Source organism: Gopherus flavomarginatus, chromosome 9, assembly GCF_025201925.1.
Source record: "Gopherus flavomarginatus isolate rGopFla2 chromosome 9, rGopFla2.mat.asm, whole genome shotgun sequence".
Taxonomy (NCBI): Eukaryota; Metazoa; Chordata; order Testudines; family Testudinidae; genus Gopherus; species Gopherus flavomarginatus.
Genome location: NC_066625.1, coordinates 66,101,416 through 66,119,214, shown reverse-complemented (window position 1 = coordinate 66,119,214; position 17,799 = coordinate 66,101,416). Strand labels below are relative to the sequence as shown.

Genomic DNA, 17,799 nt, shown 5'->3' with positions numbered 1-17,799 from the left:
CCCAGGGGAAAATGGCTGATCAATCTTCTCTCACCTTATAATTTCAAGGTTCCTCAAGGGATTGGAACGTGTGTACCCTCAAGTCAGATGCCCGACCCTTACCTGGGATCTCAACCTGGTGCTAGCCAAGCTTATGGGTGCTCCTTTCAAACCACTGGCCACCTGCTCGCTGCTGTACCTTTCCTGGAAAACCGCCTTCCTCGTCGCTATTACTTCGGCAAGACGAGTATCTGAGCTTTGGGCCTTGAAGCGGACCCCCCGTATACGGTATTCCATAAGGACAAGGTACAACTGCGACCACACCCCTCCTTCCTACCTAAAGTGGTGTCCGCCTTTCATGTCAATCAAGACATCTTCCTCTCAGTCTTTTTCCCGAAGCTGCACCTATCGCGTCGGGAACAACAGTTGCACACCCTAGACGTTCACAGGGCTCTCGCTTTTTATATTGAGAGAACAAAATCCTTCCAAAGGTCACCTCAGCTCTTTGTAGCTGTGGCAGACCGGATGAAAGACCTACCGGTCTCATCCCAACGAATTTCATCTTGGGTAACATCCTGCATCCGTACATGCTATGATTTGGCTCATGTTCCGGCTAGCCACCTCACCGCCCATTCTACTCGGGCTCAAGCTTCATCTGCCACCTTCCTGGCCCATGTTCCCATCCAGAAAATATGTCGTGCAGCTACCTGGTCATCAATTCACACCTTTGCCTCACATTACACATTGGTTCAACAGTCCAGAGATGATGCAGCATTTGGCTCTGCAGTTTTGCATTCTGCAACATCTCACTCCAACCCTACCGCCTAGGTAAGGCTTGGGAATCACCTAATTGGAATCGATATGAGCAAGCACTCGAAGAAGAAAAGACGGTTACTCACCTTTGTAACTGTTGTTCTTCGAGATGTGTTGCTCATATCCATTCCAAACACGCCCTCCTTCCCCTCTGTTGGAGTAACTGGTAAGAAGGAACTGAAGGGCCGTTGGGTCGGCAGGGGTATATATCCGGCGCCATAACAGCGCCACTCCAGCGGGCGACCCAGCCGACCCACCGAGTGTTGCTAGGGTAAAAATCTTCTGACGAACGTGCACGTGGCGTGCGCACACCTAATTGGAATGGATCTGAGCAACACATCTCGAAGAACAACACTTACAAAGGTAAGCAACCGTCTTTTATCATATGGGCCTTTTTTTATGAGTCCAACTGTCTTGCATTTGGAAGCTTCCATTAAATCATATTGGAGCAGTTAACAGCATTTCAAATAACTTGGAACAATCGTGCAGTATCAGAAATATTTAAAAGAAAATATATTAAATACCTTCCATGAAATTAGGTGACCACTGACTTACTGACATTTAAATAATTCAGAAACAGATGATTATCTTAGAGGCTCTTGTATCCTACATTGGTACATAGTGATAGATGGCCCAGATCCTTCAAATGAAGGGGGGAGGGTACAAGCTTATTAATGTATTTTTATGTTCAAATTTCCTTTCAACAATAGTTTTACAAGGTTTATGTAGAGTAGATTTGTTGCTCGCATCTGCTGTGGTCTGCAGGGAATAAAAAGAAGGAAAGGATAATCAGAGGAAGAGAGTAGAGGAAAAGAAATCAGGATTTCCAAACAGAAATTTGTAGTTTATCCTAATCTCGAGGACACGTCCTGGCCCAAACAAGAAGTGAGGAAATCTGTGTGTGATGTCTCAGGGCAGAATTCAGCCTTTTAGGCCTCAATTCAGTGAAGCACTTAAGCATGTGCTTAATGTCAAGCAAGTTGGTATCAATGGAATGTGATCATGTGCTAAAAGTTAAGCATATGCTGGCACAGTAAAAGTTGCTTGTTAAGTCATATGCACAAAACATCCACCAGATCTGATTTTTAATTTTGTTATGGGGGGAGGGGAAGGGGGAGTAAGAAGAGGATATGATATTGTGGGGGTTGGCTCTGAAAAGGCAAAAATTACCAGCTTCCCTTATTACTGTCAACCGGGTCCATTTCTCTCTGTTTACTTGAGTCATTTTATATTCTCACCTGAGAAGGTTGTTAGTTAGTGCAGTGGCCACCTAAATTGTAAACAAAGGAGTGTGGGAGAGGTGGCACGGGAAATTATACTCCACTTCGACACTTTTTAGAGAGGTTAAGGTTGAACTGTTGCAACTCTGCTTTCTTAGTTTGTTGTTTCCAACCACATTACTGTAACTCTGGAGGTTCAGTGTATACTTTAAGGAAACCTGATTTAATTCCTGTTCCTTTTGATTGTATTGGCAGAAACTTGCTCTCTGTCCTAATGTAGCGATCTGGGTCAGATGCCACAGAAGGCAGCTACAGTGCAAATGGAATCCTTCCGAGAGATCTGTCCCTCTTCAGAAGACAAAATATCTTTTTATTTGTATGCAGTGCAATAAACTTTTGAACAGTTTATTCCCACTGAGTAAGACAGTGTAAGAGTTTGATAAATCTTGCAGTCCTTGAAACAAGATAACCCAGATGCTCAGAACAGAAATCTTTTATAACTATGAGCACTCAGAGTACCAGCCTTAAACACTAAGTGCCTGATTCTTTTCTTATTACCATGATTAACACCAATGTAAATAACACTAAGTTAATAGCTTTGTAGGACTACATTCTCCTCTCACTTAGATCATGGTAACTCCCATGACTTTAATGGTGTCACGCCAGATTTGCAGCAGAGCAAGTAAAAGGAAAGCTATTTTGTTTAGTTTTGTTTTATTTAGCTTTTATTTCAGTCTACAGCACAAATGGGCTCAAAATGTAAATATTGGATCTGAATTTTGATCACTGCAAAGTTCATGGGCATTTGAATATGGGTTTTGGTTCAGGCTTATTTCTAAGCTACACTCATGTAAAACTAGAGAATTTTAAATTATTCTTCATACCAGGGAGCAAACTTCAAGGTGTGAGAGAGTGTCATGAGAGAACTTAATAAAGAGTAAGGCCTGATTCTCAGTTGCACTAATAGCACTTTAACTCTGGCAGTGTGAAGGGGTTCTAAAGTTGGTGTAATTGTAACTTACACCCATTTGAAAGGCCCCTTTACACTGCCAGGGTGCTGTAATGTGGATTTGGTGTAACTGAAACTCAGGCTTAGTAGTAGAGTATATTTTTGTAACAATACTAGGAGAAGTCTCTAACTATAAACATTGGTTACATCTCTACCTTTTGGTTTGTTTGAGCTCCATTTTTCTTGTCTCCAGCAATGCTTCACCTGGAGATGGTTCTCTCTTTTGTTAACTCCTATAGGTAGAATGCTCTCAAGAAGCCAATGCTGATGTAATGAGAGAGATGACCAGAAGACTGTACAGCCAGTATGAAGACAAACTAAAACAAGAAGAACAGAAACATATAGCTGAGAAAGAAACTCTAATAGTATGTACAGCCAGTCCGTAAGAGTGTTCTTTAGTTCAGTGTTTGAAGTACAGTCCTTAAATTATATTGACAAATGTAACACCAGAATCGAAGTCTTAAATTTATTTGTACACCAGTTTCTTTTCCTTTCATGCCTCGTTACAGTAACTTTTAAACTTTCATAGTCATTAGAGCTTTATAGCTGAAGAAAGAGAGCATCTAAACATAATGGACAGTAAAAATTTAAATTTCAAAATGAAAATGAAGTGGATGTTTTTCTACTCCTGGTCTAAGAAAATGCAAAGCACAAATCCTCTGACTTCAGTGAAATCTCAAGAGAGAGAAATTAATATCAGTAGAGAAATCCTGTGAGAACATTTTTTTCCTCCCAAAACCTTCCTCTGATCATGTTGTTTTGTATATTTCTGGTCAAGCACAACAAGGTTATCTAACACTACTCACAGATAGCCACTGAGACTGAAGTCAGTCTCTCAAGCCTTAATGTGATACAGATATAAATGCAGTTAAAAGTGATAGGCTTTGGTAACTAAACATACTGTTCTTGGGAATAGCACGTTTTCTTCTCTCACTACTGAGTACTTGTGTATCCACTGAGGAGAGAACAAATATTCATGTGTCGTTCAAACATTTTTTGTTTTTAAAGCTGATTGCTGAGAAGTCTTAAAGCCATATATTAAATTCTGATCACCCAAATTTTGTGTGCCACAAAACTCATATTTGACGCTATAGCTAGATGTTTGGTTTGCAAAAGCAGTCTCAGTTCTTAGGCACCCAGATTTATTGGCTTTGAGTCTACTTTAAAAAAACAAAAACCCCATTGTATAGCAGAGAAATCAGCTCCTTACTTTTCATTCATCAATTTTATTGATTGTTTGTGGATATGAACATAAATCTGTTTGTTCAAAGGCAGAAACAAATCGACTTCTGAAGGCCATTGAGGAGGCAAATAAGAAGATGCAAATTACAGAAACAAGTATACAGGAAAAAGACAAGAGAATTGGAGAGCTGGATCAGTTCATTCAGCGCATGGAAGAGGTAACTTTCTCTGCGCACAGAATGTTATCGTATGGGTGCCAATATCTATGCCTTTTTTTTAGCAGAAAGGCAAGACATATATAGGAGTGCACCTGTTTCTTCAGTCCCCTGTGGGTCAATAGCCTCTACTCCACTCACCACTTCTATCTTCTTCTTGTTAATAAATTCAAAACCCCTTTATTGCATCCATCAATGCTCTTAGCACTTGGACTGCTGAGGGCACACGATGGCAAGTTGACACCCTTTGCCCACTCTGCTGTTTGTAGGAGTTGTTACTTGCAAAAATGTTCTGGGCTGCCTCAGAGCTGATACACATAAGGGGCCAATCTTTATTTTGAAAGGACAGTTTAAAAAAAAAAACAACAACACATTTTATCTCCTAATAGCCTATACAAGTTTTTTCTGGATCCTTTGTGATCCTTTATTCATTACGGTCATAAAATCTTTTAAATGTACAGATTACCTGGCCAACAAATGCATATATATAGAAACATTTTTATCTAAATGCATTGGGAAAAAAACTGGAATTCCACCTTGAGGTTCATGCACATCAGGATGAAACCCTTAAGACTTCCAACTAAAATTCCTTTTGAATTTTGATGTCAAATTTTCTGTGCATGTAACAACCATCTGTGTTTCCATGCACATAACTTATTTTTAGATTATTTTTCAAAATACTCTGACAATGACCCCAGATTTTCAGTTTTTAGTCTACTTCTGATCTATAAAAAGGTTCTTCCTTACTTCTCTGCACTCAGTATTGTCTAATGTTTTTCTCCTGGCTCAAATATGGTCTACCATGTGCAGCCTTGAGCATATTTTTACAATTGACTTGTAACTTCCTGGAAGCAGAAATGCTGCCAGATGCTTATCTCTCGTGACGTTAGCAGCACTGCTGTAGAACGAGTTGTAGCAGGTTTTCTGTCATTTCCTTATATCTCCTGCCCTGCCTTCTTCTATTTTATGGACTTTGTTCCAGGGTGAAACACATACTGGTTTTGAGATAATTGGTCTAATGTAAGTCTAGTAGTGGTGCACGGCCTCTACTCACAAATACAGTTATTATCTGATCCTTGTCTATTGGAAGTTGCCTGATGTCTGAAACAGGTTTATTCCCCCAGTGTCAGCTAATGGCAATTTCATTGTAATTATTAGTCTGAAATTATCAGTGATTCCATTATATTCAGTAATGGAGTCTGCAATATTATTTGTTTAGTGCCTTCAGCATGTTTGGCATTGTTCAGTATATGAAAATGAATACAATCCTTGCCAAAGAACTTACTATCTAAAAGACAGAAATGCAGAAGTAAGGACTCACTAGAAATCATGAGTGGTGACAAGAACGTAGGGTTTTGGTTATTTTAATCCTAAAACATAATAAAACTCAATTCTTAAAAGCTATGTTCTTGTTGTGCTTTAGCTTCAGTTTAAATCTAACCACTAATTATTTGCTAATACAGAGAAACAAACATCACCACCCATACCTGCTGGCTAGATGGGATTACTAACCCTTGTTTAAACTATATGTAGTACATTAATGTCCCCTTTGCCCGACTAACGAAAGTGCATTGACTGAATTATAAATATTTAGGTGGACTCTTCTCAGTTTAAGATCTAGCTGGGACATAGCCTCATTTATTTTATATTAACAGTTAGCAGTAATGTTGAATAAATCAGTTTGGGCCAGATTGTAATTCTTTGCTATGCAAGTCGTACCACTGAGTTTAATGGAGTTATTCATAGTTACAAGGTGGTATTCAATGAGTAAAATGATACATTATGGTCCTTGGTATTAGGAAATATATTTGTACTTTTTCTTTACTTTAGTTCATTAATTTATGCAGTCAGTGCTAAACACCTGCTGTTGTGCTTGTGTTGCTCTTTAAATATTTGGCTGTTATTTAAGGCCCCAATCCTGCTCTCATTGACATGAATGGCAAAACTCGCTTTGACTCTAGTAGAGCAGGATCAGACCCTACATGTGCATGGATCCTCTCGGCACTCATGCTGGGTAACACGTGAACAGTATAAGTAGGGACATTTTGGGAGAAAAATAGGGAGACGCCTCCTATCTCTGCCAAAATACATTGGATCAGGAGATCCTTTTGGAGGAACAATGTAGAAGATTTGATATTCATATAATCAACAGTGGTCATATGGTTCATTTAATCTCTGCATCCAAGACCTTAAACGTAATCATATCTTTGATCTATAATAATTTTAGAAGGATGGAGTCCCTTTGTGGGTCATAAAGATAATGTTATTTCAGAATTGCATTTCAGCTCACGTCTTTATCCTTCAGAGTCGCACTTACCTACAAAATATGAAATTGCAAGCAAAGCTGCCCCTTCACACTGGCAAACTGGTGCTGAATACTGAAAACATTGCTATTTAACTTAGTGCTCAGCTGAGAATTCAGGGGTCTCTTTATTCAAGCTTTTCTCCCCCCCCATTCTGTGCTTCTTGGCTATTGGAAATACATGCTTCACTTGTAATATAGTAATAACTTGTAGCTGAATCAGCCTTTGTTTTTGTTCAACATATTATGGGCCTTTTAAAATCACAATAAAATATACTTAATGTGAAGAAGTGGAGAAATAACATTTTTCTTGTTTAGGAACGCCGCCAGCTACAAAAACAACTGATACAACATGAAGTCCAAATATCTGGAGCAAAATCTCAAACCCATTCAGACAGACAGAGGTGAGTTTTTACTCTTTACTGAGATTTCTAGCGTTAAGTTTTTCAAACCTAAATCTGTTATATTAACTTTGGTTGTAATATATTCCAGCTGGATAATTCCTTCCCAAATTATATTTGCCTTATTTTATGTAGGAAAACTGCAAGAGAATTTCTTTTGCAAAAACTCATCCTTCTCAGCTTTATTTGTGAGAGAAGTTGATTGCAGTCAGGATGGATTAGGTAGAGTACATTGCATTGCTGAGAAATATCTGGTTTTAGTATAGTTTCATGCACATCTGTGATGCTTTTTTAAAATAGATATAAAAGACAAAGGCCTGACTCTTTTCAGAAGTGCTGAGAACCCAAAATCAGGCCACTAGGATCCTTGCAATCAATATCTTAATCACCTCTTTCTCTAGTATGTATATTCACAACATTTTTAAAAAAGCATGTTCTGTACTACATCCTATGTTGAACTGTAGGACAGCTCAGTGAGGACGTTCTGTGAACTCTTACTTTTCTCATTCGTAACATGATTAATATCTGCCTCTTGGTGATGAAGTGGGGATTTAATCAGATAATGGTTTGTAAATGCTAAAACAAACCATAATGTGCATGCAGCTTTCCAGGACTGAGTGCCTAGAAGATCCTAGATCATCATTCTGTTTGAACAAGTTTGAAACTTCTCTAAATGTTGGCAGCTCTGATATGTAAGGTAAAGGTGAGCTAAGTGGGTGGTGTCTGACAATGACTAATGACCAAACAGATAACCATAAAAATGAACTTTAGACAAATATAGGAAATGACATTTGTCAGTGGAATTTGGCTTATTTAACAAGGTTCCTTTTCATGATATACTTTGGCATTGTGTTTTTTTTATTTTTTTTGTTTTGTTTTTGTTTGGTTGTTTTTTGTTTACATTGCATGGCTTCCTACATATTTACTTAGTTCTTATAACTTCTATCAGGTCACAGCATCTGGAAGAGGTTGCAGCTGGTCTTAGAGAACGAATCAAACATCTGGATGACATGGTCCATTGCCAACAGAAGAAAGTCAAACATATGGTTGAAGAGGTGAGCTCTAGCAAAACAATATATTCCTAAACAACTGCTTGGAGGTTTTAACTGTATGCCATAAAGCTGAATACATAGCCCAGAAGGGAGCTCTCTAAGTCCTTCTGCCTGTTCCACTATCAAAAGCTCTGCATGTTGTTTGCTGCTTTATTTAGCACGTTACCTTCTTACACCATGATACTTACTGCATCAGTAGTGGATGAGCTATGCATTTGTATATTGCAAAGCAGAAGGAAGTTAAAACAGTTTATACCAGTGGTTCTCAGGCTATAGTCCATGTATCAGTGGTAGTTCTGGATCCCTTCCAGGTGGTCCATGAAATGAAACTCTCTCAGAATCAGGCAGTGGGTAATGGAGAAGTGCTGCACACAAATAGTGGGCGTTTGGGGATTGGGTGGGTGGATGAGGAGGTTGGTTCCTCCTCTGACTAAGTGGTCTGTGGAATGAAAAAGCTAAAGCATTATTTGCTTTTAGTAATATAGCTATGAAACATTCTGTGCAGAAGAGGTGGCTTTAATCCACCCTTATGCTTCTCTAATCCTGGAGCCAGCTGGGGCTGGATTGGTCTCCAATGGAAGGTAAAACAATCTTCCGTGTGAAGTCCGCTCTGATTTACCAGCAGCCTGTTCCCCAGTGCTGTTTCAGCAGCCAGGCCAGCTAGCGTCCCAGACAGGCCAGACTGGGATGCCATGGCATAGGGTTTTGGACATTAAATTGGGTTTAAATTGGATTCACCTTCAATTAGATTTGGACAAACATTCAACATGGTGGAGAATTATTATGGATGTTGTTGCTGATTTGAATAGGAATTCCTCCCTTAATTCAGTATTGCGGTATTACTGCTTTGCTATGAAAATTTCTCTATCCTGGTTTGTTTTCCTAGTTCCAAAGATGAGAACATTCATTTTAACCTTTTTTTTTTTTACACTGCTGCTAAAAACAGTGCTTGGTGCTGCTGCTAATCAGGCGTTGACACACAATGATTACATAGGTTTCTGGATAGGGATGTTTTGCCCTTGTTCTTGGAAGGTTAGCCAGCTGTCAAGTCATAATTTTAAATGTCTGAAAATTTCCTCACATCAAATGTAGAATTTAATTTGTATTTTGATGTTACATTCAAAACTGCAAATCATAGATTATTATGGTTGGAAGGGACCTCAGGAGATCATCTAGTCCAACCCCCTGCTCAGAGCAGGACCAATCCCCAAATCACTAAATGGCCCCCTCAAGGATTAAACTCACAACCCTGGGTTTAGCAGGCCAATGCTCAAACCACTGTGCTATCCCTCCCCCCCAATAAAAGGCATTAGTATACAATGTACATTTACATCATGCATACATATGTACACTGCATGTGGTGATACTCATATGCTAAATTGTAGAGCATTATGCTCATTTGCATTCATCATGTGCCTTTGACTGCCTCACATGTGCTCTTCTCACCAATTCCTCTTTTTCCTCAGATTACTTCTAACATTTCAAATGTCTTCTAACGTTTCAAAAAGCTGTCATTTTAAAAAACATGCTCCTAAATAAATGGGTCCCCTCCTTCCCTGAAATGCAGACAGAATTCTGTCCTCGAGCAGTGACAAGTGTAATGTCCAATATTTCACAGGCCTAGGTATGGAAGATTTTTTGGCACTTGAAAGAGGAAATGATTCCCTGTGGAATGATCCTTGGTTGATTTTCATGGGCCTATGATGATTTATACCAGCTGAGGGTCTGCCCTGCAGCACTTCCTTTTAATCTTGAATGCCCCTAACTAAAGCTGATTCTGATGCAATTTTCACAAAAATGTATTTGAAGAGTAAAACTTGACCCATTCTAGTCTTGAGACGTTTGATTTTAAAATTGTGATAGTGTTAAACTTGGAAAAGATATTTTAGGCCATTTTTAGAGGTGTTTTAATGATTAGTGGTAATTTTCCTCTCCGGTAGAGTCCTATATAATTGTACATTTAATATTAAGGGAGCCTAGTTTTACAGGCAGAGGGATACAAAAGTATGTAGCAAGAAAATGAGTAGGCAAAGGGATACAAAGATATCTATTTCTGGGTGTAAAATGTGTGGCATATACTGAATGCATAACACAATAGTATAAAGTTTTTATTGGCACTTTTGCTTGGATGACCTGCCTAACTCATGGCTTCACCACCTGCACATCAACCAACCACTCCCAACATGTTGTTAAAACCTTTATACCACAGCATAGACAGGATTCATTTTCTCCCTCTCCAGTGCTTATTTATTTAATTGATTACTGGCAGAACATATTAAGAATTTACTAGAATTTCATTTCAGCGGAGATAACCAAACGTGCACGCTGCAGATTCTTCTTTCACAAAACTACTAGAATTCTTTCTTTAGCCATGACATGCAGGGTAGGCAAGGTGATTCCAGGAATATTTGTGAAGAAACGCTAAATAGGATGAGCTAATTTTTGGTCTTTATTGCAAAATATGTACTAAATTGCATGGGTGCAATTTGTTAGTAATTTGTCTCAATATAATTGTACATACTTGGCTCACTAGTGGTTCTACAACTACATTCTTTCCACATTGAGTGTTTTGGCAAAAGCAAACAAAAATATTGGACCAGATTCATTCCTAGTGTAACTTCATAAACTTCAGTAAAATAACTGAAGGGTGAGTTTGTCTGGTTGCATCCTTATAATATAGAAGCGTATATTCATTTTGGAATGCCTTTTTGAATCACTCTAGAGCTTTTAAACAAGCTTTCTGCTCAGATGGATAACTTAATCACTGTCATCATCCTAGAGAATAGAAAGTCGTATGATACCAACCAAGTCATTTCTTGGCCCTTGTGCAAGTCTCCAATTAGTTAAGATAAAAGGCTGTTGCCTTGAATTCTTTTTTAAAACTATAGCAATTGGGAAAATTCATATCGTCACACAGCCATAAGGAATGTAAAATTACAAGAAACTGTTGGCATCTTTGTTAATCAATTTCATCATGAGCGTCATATGGACCTTTTCAGTGGCACCACCTTCTTTTTCATTTTCTTTTAAGGTGATCCAGCTTCCCTTACTTCTTTCTCCTTTTTCACCACTAACAGTTTTTGGCATTCCTAAGGCAGGAGTTTGGGATTGGTCATCTTTCATCAGATCAGATAATGCCAGATACAAGCTTGGGTCCTTAACTTACAATAAGCTTTGTGTGTGTGGATTGCTGTGCCCACATAGGGTTCTGTGCACATCTCAGAGCACAATTAGAGCTGTATTTTTTACTTCCTGCAGTTCTTAATGGATTCTGCAATAAATTTGGGAGCCCTGTTTCCTTAACTGCATAAGGATATGGGTTAATTTATGCTTTCCCAGGCATTCTAAAATACTGTGTTTCAGGCTACATCTAAATCTAACTGCTTTTTTTTATTACTGTATTCAAATGGTTGTATTTATTCAAAAGGCTCGAGTAAAGCAGTCTTGTATATGATAGAAACTAGAGCTGCTACAAAAACAGAACAGTCCATAATGGGGAAGAGGTGGGTGTTAATGTTCCCACCCAGTTGCTTGTGCACCCCCTTTAAATACTTCATTTACCTATAGGTAAAGCACAGTAGATGTCATGCTTTTATGTCTATTCTGAAATCAAAGCGTCAAACAGAATTTCTTGGAGTGGATTCATTGCATAAGTGAATCAGTGCTCCTGACAGATACCTGAGATGTCAGCACCAGAATTTTTGCTTTTGGTGGGATGTTGAAGGAATGGACACCATGGAAATGGTGTCTGAGAAGACAGTGGCTCCAGTGGTTTGGAAGTAAATTAAATGATGGCAGACATACTTAATGTATCTCCTAAATATGGGAGATTTTAGAGCTCCACAGTTAGGTAAGGTTCAGAAATTTATGTTCAATAGAGTATACCCAGAACTGCTGCTTCTGTTAGTCTTTTAAAATATTTAGATAATGCAAAAGGAAATAGCTAGTAACTTGGGGAGATAAAATTTATTAAGGTACTTTATTAGTTATTATTGTAGTACATTCATGCCTTGTCGCTATTGAAAAACAAAAACCCATTCTACTGTTTATAGGGATGTGTTTATCTTATGAAGAATGATAACATCAATTTAAGTAGTATCATTGAAAAAGGGTGACAAAGTATTTTACAATTAGGAAATTATTTTAGAATGCAATTTAACATCACTGTGGCATGACGTTAAGAAAACAAGTTACTCTAGAAACCCCAGAACAGCAATATGTGGTATCTAAATTAGATGGATTGTTGAAATATCAACAATGCTTGTATCAGGTGAAGGAAAATATGTTTTTTTAACAAGAAGCTTTCATCTATAGAGCTAAGTTAGAAGCTCAGGTAAGCATCTGCTTGCTTGACTACAGCGTCAGCTTTTGTTACACCTCAGCACTCAGATGTAGACTTAAATGCTATGAGATTCATTCTTTCAGTGTAAAGAACACTGTAAACTCAAGTTTTTTTTATTTATTCCGATATAAATTATTTTCAGCAATAAAAGTGGAGGAGCAACAAATCTGTGTGGAATATAAATGGCAAGAGGCTAAGATGAATGGTGTCCTTTAAAATGAGGGATAGTTGAGGTCTGAATTGAACATCTTTATTATGACAGTATCACCGGGGTGCTGTGAATACATTAAAGTTTGTCAGCCGCTCAAACACCATGATAATTGGGGCCATAGAAGTATCTTAATATGGCACCATCCCAACTGGATGATTGTTAGATGCCAGGAGACTACAGCTTAGTCAGCCAGGCAGTGCCTCATCTCTGCCTGATCCAGTTCCTATAGGTTCTAATAGGAGATAGATCTGGTATCAGATGCCCCAAAGTTGGAGTGCAGTCTTCCCACCAGAACTGTCAACTCTGTAGGGATCTGTTTTCACTGTTCACACCAGATTAGAGAGACCTTGAGAAGGAACTATCAAAACTTAGATACCTCTACCCAATTTCTTTTCCTATTTTCCCCAATTCCTGTTCACTCTGCGATAAGATTTTCCTGTATGAAAAAGTTAAGATGTTTCCTTTTTACAATTTTTCAGCCTAGCTCCACTGTAGTGCAATACTTATTCCTATATAGAGGCAGCTTTGTGTTAGCTCTTACCTTTGTACCAAGAGTCTGTGTGAAATCCCATATATTCTGTGTCGCATGTGTAGAAGGTGCCAAATAAATAAGAGACCATGCCCCGGAGTGTCTAAAATTTAAAAGCAAACACAGGTTCTTTACAGAAACACCCAAAACTGAGCAAACATGGACTGGAAAGGAGTTTTTGTGGCTAGAGTGCTCCACATAATAGGTAGATCTTTAGTTCTGTTGTAGGAGGAGCCTGAGGGCACTCGGCAAACAATAATTAAGGGGATGCTACAAGCATGAAGGGTTACATGAAACTAGAAGGGGCTGATAGAGACGCTGTCTAGATTAGGAAATATGCTAGCTAGTATACTTAAACACAAGTATAGACAGTGTCCAAGAGGTAAAAGAAAGTTTTAGCAGGTTGTGGTCAGCCCTAGTCTAGACATGTCCAAAAGGAGCAGTCAGAAGTGAAGTGTGGATATAGGAAAGCAGTAAGGGAAGATGAACAAAGTGACTAAGAGTTCATGCAGAAGGAATCCCATAAAATAATGCTATTAAATCCTGCTCTTCACAGAGGCCCTAATCTTGCTGGCATTGAATTCAATGATAGCTTTGCCATTGCCTTCAATAGGACCAAAGATCAAGCCCAAGATCAACCTTCTGTGTTCAACATGTCAAGAGTGTGTTTTCTGCAAAGTTCTTCCTATCTTAAAATAAACCCTCATCTTACATGGTTTAGTAAAAGTTTGGTCAGCTTGACTAACTAGTAGTAGTTTCAAGACATAAATTTAACAGAAGCACAGAAACTGCAAGAGGAAAAGAAATGTTTAAATTAGAGATGAAATGGAAGTATGCTGGAGTCTGTGACCTTCAACATCTCTTTGCATTTGATCCCACACAAAGCCATTTTGCAGCCTTATAGGGTTTCTTTACTGTGAGAGACAAAGATAATTGTTGTTTAGAGAACTTTCTTGCCAGCTGTTGTTGTTGTTGCATATTAACAAAGTCTGGTGTTGTAAGTAGGGAAGAATTGCAGATGACTTAGCACTGACAGATTTTCTCAAAGCAGAACTTACTTGTTAAATAAATGTGTTCCCAATTGAGACAAACCTCCAACTTTGTCTCAGTGGGTCCCACATTTCCAGGCAGATTACACTAGCCTCAGAGGCTCACTGTAACCCTCCATGTAGTCCTCTCTCTCTCTCTTAGGGAAAAGGGTCACAGCCTACTGAGCCACTTTCATCATAAGCCAGCAGAGGAGGTGGGAAGAAGCAACCCTGCCTCACACAGTCTTTGTCTCTCAGTCTATGTGATTAATCAGGGAGAGGGGGAACCCAGGGCCACCCTCTACTCCAGACTCCAGACCAGGGACCCTAATAGTATTAGCTATATGTAGCTGACTTTTTGAAACAGGACAAATACAATTCCCTGGGTGACTTCCCCGCAGCAGCCCCCACTTCCTCAACATCTACTTCACCCTTGCCTCAAGGCCTCCTTCCTTGTGCCTGATAGGGTTTGTCCTGCCCAGTTTCTCCAGCAGCACAGCTTCCTCCTACAGCTGCTGACACATGCCTCTAACTGGGAGGCTTTTAACTAGTTCCAGCCAGCCCTTGATTGGCTTCAGATGTCCCAATCAACCTAGCTGTCTCCACTGCTTTCAAGAAAGATCTTAATTGGCCCCAGGTGTCTTGATTAACCTGGAACAACTACCATTTAGTTACCATGGTAACAGGGATTTGTTTAGCCTGGGGTTAACATACCTGTTTCTCACTACTTTCCTATAGTCATCTGGTCCTGCCCCCTACACAATACACTGTACTTCCTTTTTACTTACCGTGCCAATGGCTGTTTGTGAAAGAACCCGCCACCATGGCAGGTGGAGAATCTCAATGTTTGAGGGCATGGCATACTCATATTTTAAAAAAGAAATTGTGCCAACTTTAGGAAGTTTACAGTGCAAGTGTTTTTAGGAAAGGAAGTGAAAGGAGACAGACTGTCAGAGAAGGTGGATCATCTGGATCTCAGTCGACAAATCGAAGTGGATAAATATCAGTATGGGAGAAATTGAGAGACTCTTATCAATAGTCTGCTTCTTGCTCTCCTGTGTAAATACAGTGAAAGAAAGGTAAAAGATGGTGAAAGTCTTAGGCAGAACTGTCTCATTGGAGTGGGCAGAAATGTTTTCTTCAAAACACTTTCACTGGAGAGGTCAGCCACCAATAAGATGACACAGAACTGGACAGGCAGATGCAGACGTAGGAGACCTGAGGCAAGATGATAGCAGTGCTTCTGACCTTGTAATGGTGTTCCTGCCAAACCTTTGCCTCACTTTTTTTTGTCTACTTAAAAAACTGAAACGGGTGTCTAAGGGACCTGGGTGAAATCTTGCTCTTTAAAGTGATCTTTTCCTTCTCTTGCATTGGTGGAGGATAGATATAATTGCCTCCATCCCCAAAAAAACCTCATTCAGGGACTTAAAGTTAAGAAAAACAACAACTTAAAAGAACTTAAAATAAAAAATAAAATTTAAATCAAATTATTATTAGTTTTTTAAAACAAACAAAAGTATTCATCTAGGCTGAGTGACTATGTGCTAACTTTCAACCTGGTGAAATTTAAAAAGATCTGAGGTTTCTTTCCTTTGCTTTTGATTATTATGCTGTAAAAACAAGATCACATTTTCATTACACAAGGGACTTTATTAGACATAATAAAGCATTTCATCACTGAGAGAGGAATGAATTTGAAATTTGAAACTGAGCGTTTTGGGAAAGAAGTGGGTTTTTTTTTCCTTGGCAAGAAATTATCTACAGAATAGAAATTTAGAATGACATTCCCCTAACCTACTGAATTGAACTGTCTCCAGGTTATGGCACACGAGCTGTTCTCCACATTTAGTCTCAGATTCATTGGAAGATAAGTGGCGGCCAGGCATAAGAAAAAGAAGCTATATCCTTTTTTTTTATTGTAGCAGATATTGGCATGAAAGGGAGAATATTTGTATATCACCTGCCAAGGAGTGAATCCTACCCTGAATAATGAAGATACATATTATATTGAACAAATGGAAAAGAGAAGGAATCTTGACAAAAAAGGCTATATAACCAGCTGAAAACTGCTTAATCGAGACATTTCAGAAACTCCAGGCATATTACATGGCATCGCCACTTTTAATATGGAAATACTTTTAAAACTGTAAAAGAATCAACACTGAAACATGGAAGGTGGAGTCACCATCCAAACTGGGATGCTGTATTTTTACTAACAAAACTCTATATTTGGGTGGGATACATCATCTATTTATTTTTCAACAAAGGAGCCCACACAGAGAAAGGAAAGCCACATGGGCACATGGCTTAAGAAGAGCAACTGCAAAGCAGAAAGGGCAGAGAATCATAAACATTTGGAATTCCTCAGTGAATCTAAGAAATGAAGCTATACAGTCCAACATCCTACATGGAATGTATTGGACCTTTACAAACAACAAAAGTAGAACCACCAGAGATTTTTGGTGGAAATGTTCATTCATGTATTTGTGGCAGAATCAATCTGTCATTGCTGGTCAAGCTTCATCTATAGAGTCCACTTTGCAAAGCATTGACCTCTGCAGCTTGGATTGGAATGATCTGTTCTTGGAGCAGCAAACCAACTAGCATACTTAAACCCATGTTGTTATTGTGTTATGGTAGCCCCTAATCGAGAAGTCAGTACCCGGTTATGCTAGATACTGTACAAACACTTCTAACACAGTAGAACACCAGTGATTCCTCAGAGCTACTGTAGCAGTAGATTGAGATCAAAGACTGGTGTAATATTACTAGAACTAGACAGATTAGAAAGTCCCTTAAATGAGTGCAATAACTTACACTAAACCTAGCTTGAGTAATAATATCTGTTACTACAACTATGTTAAATCTGTTTTTACTGATATATGTATATATACACAGAGAGAGAGAGAGAATTAAAACTGTGACGTTAAAAGTATAAGGTATTATCTGAGTCTGGAGTTTCTAATGGGGCTTGAGGGAATAAGATGCTCATTCTTATTGATTTTTTGATAGAGCCCCATGGAAAAATCTCATCTCTAATGCCTAGAATACAATAAACATGGCTTATTTAAAAATTAGAATGAAATCTAGTCTTTCCTGTACAGCAACTGTCTCCCTAAAAAGATGACGAAGGCTGAGCATTCTAGTCAATGTTGTAATGTCTTGTCTGTCCTGTATTGTTTAGTCCATTGTGTGTTTGTAATGTAATAAGTTTAGTCATGTTTATAACTTTTGTCCATTTTTGTTTGTCATGTATCACCATGTTACTGATGTCAAATTCACTAATGGCAGATGAACAGTAAAATATAAATGGCTTTTATAATATACAATACTCATGTAAATGTGCAATGTGATGTACTGAGAAATAACTTCAACTGGATGATATCATGTGGTAAATCTTGGGTGAATTTAAATAACTGCTGGATCTAATCCAACCTGATAAATCAATACACATTTTCAAGCCTCCAGCTCTGAAATGAATTATATTTAGCCAAAAAATATATTAAAAGTTGT

At 38.6% G+C, this 17,799-nt stretch overlaps 1 protein-coding gene across 1 annotated transcript in view; it reads left to right on the top strand.

Annotated features, from left to right (window-relative positions):
- The window catches only part of MYZAP (myocardial zonula adherens protein), a 98,404-nt gene that overhangs the window by 46,164 nt on the left and 34,441 nt on the right, over positions 1-17,799 (top strand). Inside the window, exons 7-10 of the mRNA XM_050968013.1 lie at positions 3,261-3,386; positions 4,293-4,421; positions 7,039-7,124; positions 8,071-8,176. Coding sequence (XP_050823970.1) covers positions 3,261-3,386; positions 4,293-4,421; positions 7,039-7,124; positions 8,071-8,176 — 447 coding nt within the window. The remainder of the gene's footprint in view (positions 1-3,260; positions 3,387-4,292; positions 4,422-7,038; positions 7,125-8,070; positions 8,177-17,799) is intronic.